This window comes from Lipotes vexillifer, unplaced genomic scaffold (genome assembly GCF_000442215.2).
Source record: "Lipotes vexillifer unplaced genomic scaffold, Lipotes_vexillifer_v1.1 scaffold217, whole genome shotgun sequence".
NCBI classification, from domain to species: domain Eukaryota; kingdom Metazoa; phylum Chordata; class Mammalia; order Artiodactyla; family Lipotidae; genus Lipotes; species Lipotes vexillifer.
In genome coordinates, this window is record NW_006788200.1 from 2,789,703 (window position 1) to 2,798,082 (window position 8,380).

Sequence of the window (8,380 nt, forward strand, 5' to 3'; positions counted from 1 at the left end):
AGCAGGAAGGATGGAAACCAGTAAGACCATCCCAATAGCTGAGGTGCAAGATGATAATAACTAACCAGAGTGGGCAGTGAGAACTACATAAAGATGAAAAGTTTTCAAAGAAAGCTATGGGATTTACTGGCTTGGTGTGGGATGACTGTACTTGTAATATACCTTCAGAGCTACTGACTTCAGATACAGACAGATGTCCTGTGAGAGGCAAATGAGGCCAGAGGAACTGTTCCTAAAGTGGAGCCACAAGAGAGTTTCAGAACAAACCTGCTGTTTGTAATTGAAACTAGTTCTTTGTTTGTTTGAAATAGAAATAGAAAAAAAAACCCCAAAAACTAGGAGACCTAAAATAATTTCCCTTATCCTGAAAAGTAAACAGGATTGATCCTGCTTATCAGCTGACAATTCAATAGTCATGAGCAGGCAGGCAAGGTGGACTGAGGCTGGTGTGAGCCAAAGTCCACTTCTGCAAATCAGCAAATTTTATTAGGAATGCATCTCCCTCTTTTGGGTCTAAATAAGTAATCGAATTTAATGAAATATTCTTTGTACAGTGTTGTCTCCTTACTCAGACACTTTTGTGTCACTTATTTTGTTGTATATAATTTTCTTAAATAGGGTTGAAGGCTCTGAAAATAATGTGCAGAAAATGTGATACATAGATAAAAATATGAAGGGGCATATGCAGTAGAAGGGTCCTGTTGTTCTGAAAATCAGGATAAGAAAGTAGAATATATTACTGACACTAGCTTAGAAAAGTGTATGGTAGTGTAGGGTAGATATAAATAATTGACCAAAGAAATATCAATATCCTTAACAACTGGTAATAGCACTAATAATTTTTCCATAAAATTTATGTGGCCAACTTAAAGAAGCCAGAGAAGGATTTGGTAATGTGTGGATAATATTTAATAGGAAAAGCACTTAACTGTTTAAATATGTTGTCTCACCTCAGTTATTTACACTTATCTTCCAACTATTCCTAAGGGTGTGCAGATGACAAATTATGCGTTTTTCCTCAATATTTTAAAGCTGACTACATTGAAAATGTAAAAAACACTTGAAAGACTTAACCATTAATTTTGTTTCTTGTTTTTGTTTTTTGGAGTGGGGGTGATAATAGCAACAGGGATACTTAGGGGTGGAACACATTTTAGAAGAAGCACTGTTTACTTATTAGCAAATTATTTATGTTTATTTAACCTGATTTAACCAGAGGTTATCTACTTTTTAAAATGGCTAATTCTTCTTCTGTATTTTTTTTTCTCAATACAGATATTGCTTAAAGAGAACAAAGTCCAGAGAAACCCTGATTTAACCAAATCAAATTCCTGTGCCAAGGTCAACAAACCAAGATCATTTAAAAGTTGAATTAAAAAAAAAAAAAAGAATTCAACTGAAGCAAGTTTGAGACCAGGCCTAAGGATTTGCTCTTTTGAAGAGCGACGCTAACTTTCTGTCTGACCTCAGGGAGGTTCAGTTTCTGAGGTCTGTTTTCTCTTTAAACCATTAAGAGGCTTGTGTTTGTGTATCTCTTCAAGTGTTCTTGGGATACGTGATTTGGGATTTGGTTATAGGAGCTCTAAGCTGAGAACAGTTTGACCAAAAGTATCATCTTCATCCTAAAGAAGTCTTGTATACTGTACAAAGGAGTTTAATTTTTCATACACAGCAAACACATTTTTACACATCTGAGGCAAATGATAAAAAAAGGATAAAAGTTAACATTTAGTTTTTTGAATTCTTACTGTTCGTTTTTCAGGCATCACACAGCAGTTTAGTTCTTACTCTTTCTGTAATGTAATATAACATTTCATAATAGGCATTTGATATTAAATGAATTAAGTAAGATGTATTTCACCCTTCACCGGTTTTGAAACTGTTGGCATGACATTTTAATGAACAGTACAAATCTGCAGTCTAAAGAAGGGCTTTATCATCAGCTCAGAACAGGAAAACCTAAGTATAATGAAGGTGGCTAAGATGACTACTGAGATCATTAATTATGTTGTCTAATCACTCCAGTTTCTACCTCCCTTTGGCCTCAAAAGTTAAAAAAAAAACTTCTACTTGCTAGAAAAAAAAAGTCTCCTTGACTAGAAAGGAAGTTTGAATGTTGTACCTTACTGCAAACTCTTAGAAGAGGAAATAAAACTGCCATTTAAATATGTTGTTAATGAACTTTGGCGTGACTATGCTATATGAATCGGCGAGTTTCAAAATTAAAATTACTTCTGAATCCTCCGGTCAAAAAGCAAAGGCCTCCTCTTCGATTTGATTACTCTGAACACATGTACATAATTAACCACTCCTTTTTTAAAAATCCCTTACAATTTACACCTGGAATATGATGATGACATGAAATACTGCAACGAACATTAATCGGCTCAGCTACTCGGCACAGTCTCAGCAGAGGACGATGACGTCTGTCCTCTCAGATAATCTTCACAAAAAGTCGAGGAGAGGAACTGTCATTCCCACCACACGAAAGCTTCCACTGAAACCCTGACTGCCCTCACATCCCGGCCGTGCCGGCTAGATGACGTTCATCACGGCGGGGATTTCCGTATCGGTGACACACGCCACTTCCGGCCGACGGTGAGAGTGACGTGGCAGGAGAGGCCGAGCTCCGTCCTTCGGGCCGGGACACCCGGAGCTGTCAGGTGGCTTCAGGGCAGCCCTGCGGGGAAAGAAGAGCTCACCTATACCGGCGGCAGCTGCAAGACCGGAGCCGGAAGTGCCACGTGTCCCGATTGCGCCTGCGCGGCCGGGGGCTGACAGGCGGTTCCGGTCGGGGCCTCCCTACGTCTCTCTCCGCCTGGCTGCTGCATGCCAGCAGGCGTTCTTGGCCCCACTGTCCCGACTTCCAAGCCTCAGCCCCCAGACCAGGCCGTCACCGCTGGCGGGCTAGGGAGAATGCGGCGCCATGCCTAGGGCTTCCTGCGCCGCCCTCTCTTTATCCCGCCTTCAGTTCTAAGTCGTTAGCCCCCTCCCTCCGCTTCCAGCAGTCGTCTTTCAACTCTCGGCTTGGCGCTGCCGCAGACGCCAACCAGCCTCTTCCAACCCCGATAAACATCGTCGTCATGTCCCAACCCGGGATACCGGCCTCTGGCGGCGCCCCCATCGGCCTCCAGGCCCAGAACGGGGCCGCCCGGGCCTCGGGGTCTCCCTACACTAACGGTAAGTGCCGCCCGGGGGTGGGAGGTGGGGACGGGACGCTGGGGACGGCAAAGTTTGGGCCCCGGCTCGAGCTGACCTTTGGTTGCTGCCGCCGTCTGAGGGGAGGGTGACTTCCCTGCCCGGGTCAGGGACGGCTGGAGGTGGGAGGCAGAGCCACGGACACCGCGGCTCGTCTTTGTTTTTCATATTTATTTATTTATTCTTTCGTTCAGCACCGAGTCGCTGAGCACTTGCTGTATGTAACGCCCTGGGTATACATGGGTGAAGAATACAGATTCGGTCCGTACCTCAGAACTGGCATACAAGGCTCATAGTGTCTGTTTATGTGCCTTTCCCCTCCTCGCCCCTTCACCCATGTCGTCTAGAGAGCAGAGTTTGGGGTCTGATTCATTTCGGTCCCGTCGGGCCTGCAGTGACTTGAGGGTCATACTCAGTGTGAATTTGCGGAGACGAATAGATGATTGTGCTTTGGCGAGACCTCCTTAGGGCCTGCTTCATCTCTCCCTGAACCTTCCTCGAATTGTACTTAGGCCCCCTCGTTCAGTTTTTCAGCTTTAGAAGGGGAGGATCTCCTGTTTAATTTCCAGAGGTCTTTACATCACTTGGAAGGTGGTTGGACACAAGTCTCTGAACCTCTGACCAGAGTGTACATGTGGCACTATAATTTGTCATTTGGTGTGAGGGTGTCTTCTAATTTTATACCCCTTCTAGGATTCTTTAAATTGTCATATGTTGTGATTTGCTAAGTTTATTATAATCGTTATAATAAAGACAGATTTTCTGCCAACAGTTTGCCAAGTTACCAATTTCCTTATAAATCTTTGGTTCTTGGAAACGAAACTGGTAGAATAATACTAAAATGCTTAAGTTGTCCATTGGAATCTAAAATTGCTGTGAAGTTTGAGAAAATAATCAATGACTAAAATAGCTAATTTACATTGCTTTTAGAGACTACTGTTTTCTTTACAAAGAAGGCTCTAAAAGACTTTTTAAAATGTCTATGAGTAGGCAGGTATGTAGGCAGAAGCAAGAATAAGTGGGGGTAAGCACTGAAATGGTGTTAAGTTGAATCAATTGTTCTTTTTCAAATTTACGGTAACATTATGTAAACTACATTTTAGTCTAGGCTCTTTAGTTACATTTTCACCGAGGATGAAATTATTTTAAGACATTTCACTTTAAGGTCAAACTCTTAAGCAAGATATCATATGACTGTGGCTTTTTCTTATAATCTATAAATTGCAGTTTTACATGAGCTTTAAATGGCAAATCTTGTAAATATGCATGTAAACTTATATGTAAGTATATTTTTGATAATTTTGAAATGTTAAAGCAATTTAGCCACTGTATGTACTGTATTGGAGATGTCACTATGTTGATTTGATCCAGTCCAACAGACATTTGTTGCACACTTAAGTTCTGTCCTTAGGAATGTAAAAGAGAGTAAGAAAGAGTCCCTGTACACAGGTTGCTCAGAGCCAATTCTGGAGTCAGATAGGGAAGGAAATCATAGGATTGCAAATATGTACCCCGACTTTTTTTAAAAAAAAGATTTATTTATTTATTTTTGGCTGTGTTGGATCTTTGTTGAGGCACGCAGGATCTTTCTTTGCTGTGTGCAGGCTCTTCGTTGCGGTGCTCGGGCTTCTCTCTAGTGTGGCGTGCAGATTTTCTCTTCTGTAGTTGTGGCACGCAGGCTCCACAGCGTGTGGGCTCTGTAGTTGTGGTGTGTGGGTTACAGAGCGCGTGGGCTCTTTAGTTTGCGGCACACGGGCTCTGGTTGAGGCGCGTGAGCACAGTAATTGTGGCATGCAGGCTTAGTTACCCCGCAACATGTGGGATCTTAGTTCCCTGACCAGGGATTGAACCTGAGTCCCCTGAATTGTAAGGTGGATTCTTTACCACTGGACCACCAGGGAAGTCCATAGCCCCCACTTTTTAAAAAATGTTTCAAGTGTATAACATTATAATTTGACATCTGTATACACTACAAAGTGATCACCACCACAAGTCTAGTTACCATCCATCACCATACACAGTTGACCCTTTCACCCATTTCATCCATCTCCCAACCCCCTTCCCCTCTGGTAACCACTAATCTGATCTCTTTATTGATGAGTTTTTGTTTTATTTTGTCTCTTCACTTGCTTTGTTTTTTTAGATTCCAAATATGAGTGAAATTATATGGTATTTGTCTTTGTCTGCTTATTTCACTTAGCATAGTACCTTCAGGTTCCATCCACGTTCTTGTAAATGGCAGGATTTCATTCTTTTTATGCATGAGTAATATTCCATTGTGTGTGTGTATATTTATCACATCTTCTTTATCTATTCATCCATTGATGGACACTTAGGTTGTTTCCATATCTTGGCTGTTGTAAATAATGCTTCAGGGAACACAGGGGTACATATATCTGTCTGAATTAGTGTTTTTGTGTTCTTCAGATAAATGCCCGGAAGTGGAATAGCTGGGTCATGTGGTATATACCCTTGTTAAGATATAAATTTGACATTCTTTTTATAAGCCCCATTTCTAAAGTTTTTGAAAAAGTATTCTCAGTAAAATGGCTAATGTCCTGTATTGGGTTTCTTTATTGTTCATCCCACTAATAATAAAGAGAGTAGGGATGTGGTGGAGAATTGGAGGGGAGGATATTTCTCTAGAAGGTGAAAAAAAAGTTCAGTGCTGGAATCTAATTTTTTTGGTTTATTCTTTCTAGGCACTTATTGCTGCTTAAATATTCTATTGAATTCTCTTACGCTTCAGGTTTGATGTAGCTTGCTTAAATTACATATTACAGTTTAGTTGGATCTTTTGTTTTGTTTTTAGATTATAATCTAAAAGGTGACTGAGGAGTCACCTTTTTCACTTTTCTGTAACTTACTTTCATATTGTATAGTGTCATTATATTACAGGATGCCTCAATCTGGACATTTCTTTATGTGGTTGATTGTTATATTGCACTACAATCCAAAGGTTGTCTAGACAGGTTTTTCTAAGTCACTGTGTAGATTTGTGTACACTTATTTCCTTTGCAGAAATTGATGGTGAAATTGCAAGACTACTTAAACTGTCAGATCTTCATCTGATTACCATGTAATAAGGGCTAAAGGCAAATCATTACTCCCACTTTTTAAAACAATTGTTTAATTAATTTATTTGTTTGCACAGGGTCTTAGTTGTGGCAGGGTAGCTCCTTAGTTGCAGCTCAAGGGCTCCTTACTTGTGACATGCAAACTCCTAGTTGTGGCATGCACTTGGGGTCTAGTTCCCTGGCCAGGGATCGAACCCGGGCCCCCTGCATTGGGAGCACAGAGTCTTAACCACAGCGCCACCAGGGAAGTCCCATGCCTCCCACTTGTAATTAGCTTCCTTATTGACTATTTGAGTCAATTTGCCAAGGCAGTTAGAAACTATAGTTTTATTAATAGTATTTTTTGTAATATTATGTAATATTCAACTTTTTCCCTTATAGATTAAGAGTGAGAAGGATATTCTACACCCTCTCTCCCACCCAGATTACCCTGTTATAAAATAATATTAGTTTTCCCTCTAGACTGTAAGTCCTATGAGGACAAGAATATCTGTTTTTGCACATCATCCTCTCTCCAGCAGACTCACACAGTTTCTAGCACATTTAAGGAATTACCAGTTTTATCGAATGAATATCTTAGAATTGGGTATTTTGCAGTTTAGTTCACTAAACACGTGTTAATTTGTTCATGATGAGATTTGAGCTCATTTTCAACTTCTTTTTTTTTCTGGTGAAATTTTCTGTGGATTTTTGTACAATAGTATCAGCTAAAACACAGTAGAATATGGGGGGGGGGTTGGTCATCAGTTTAAATGCTAGACTTGTGCTCATATCTCTATTTTAGGCATGACAGAAATGTAAATCTCTTTTAGTTTCACTATGAGGAAAACCGTATTTATGATGTTGTATTTTTAATATAGGAAGTCTTTAGTCGTGATCAAAGCATGTTGAGAATAAGATTGGCATGTGGTCTATAATACTGATTGTTGTGGCTGAGTTCCCTTTAATGTTTTCAGTGGGCACAGTAACTTTGGACTCTCATAAGACTCTTTGCATACCTCTAATAGAACTTACTGCATTGAGCTGCTGGTTAGTCTCTGCTCTTAGACTGGGAACTCCTGAAAGACATAAAATAGTAACAATAAGCACTAACATTTACTGTTTACTTACTGTATGCCCAGCCACTGTGCTAGGTTGCATTATATGCATCATTTCATTTGATCCTCACAACAGCCCTATGATAAGAGAACTGTTAGGTTTACTGACCAGGAAACTGAGATGAGTGGTCAAGCAACTGGTTCAAGGTCACACAGCTAATACGTTGTGGAACCTATATTTAAACTAGGCAGTCTTATTTAACCACTGTTATTCAACTTACCTGGTAGTTATGCCTGAATCAAGGATCAGAACCTTCTCTTTGGTTTCTTTATGTAGGTGGATACATATAATTAGAGTAAACATTTGCTGATATTGTTTGAAATTGCCACCTAGCTTAGTTTCCTTTGGATTGTAATTAATATATGACCTGACCTTCACTTTTGTTAGTATTGAGTCCATTTCTTTGCTGTTTCAGTATCACATTTCATAAATGTCTTGTAGACCCTGAAATTGCCCATACCCCCACTTTGATTCTTAATATTTGCTCTTCCTCTTTGATTGCTTTCTTAAAACCCGTATGTCTAGTGACTGACCCACAAGCTGTTTTCATGCAGTAGCATCCATTTGTTGCACTTACAGTTTCAATTGGTAACTCTTTAAGTGATCAGAATGTATTTTGATGTGTGAGATCTTTTCCCCCTTACCTTACTAGTAAATTTATGTGAAAGGGTAGTTCATTCATTGTGTTCTTGTGACTGTTCAGTAGGCTTCCTTGAAGAAACTTGTAAAGTTAACCTTTATTTTGTATTCATTGAGATAGTGTATCAGAAGTATCTTTTAAGTTTTACATTCTAGATTTCAATAATAATATGTCCATCATTTTTATATGTCACTGGTTTCTAAAGTTCACAGAGTTCATTTTGAAGTATGTGAGAATCACCAGTACATGGAAATTTTACTAATGTAGATTCTGGGATTCCATTGAGTCCTATAGAATAGGAATTTACAAAGGTAGAACCTAGTATCTCCTGCATCTATTTTTTTTTTTTTTTTTTTTTTTTTGGTGT

General features: G+C 39.7%; 1 protein-coding gene across 1 annotated transcript in view; it reads left to right on the forward strand.

The window, feature by feature from the left end:
* Positions 1 to 3,083: 3,083 nt before the first annotated feature.
* The window catches only part of SEC24A (SEC24 homolog A, COPII component), a 59,545-nt gene continuing 54,248 nt past the window's right edge, over positions 3,084 to 8,380 (forward strand). The window contains 1 exon segment of the mRNA XM_007461366.1: positions 3,084 to 3,180. Coding sequence (XP_007461428.1) covers positions 3,084 to 3,180 — 97 coding nt within the window.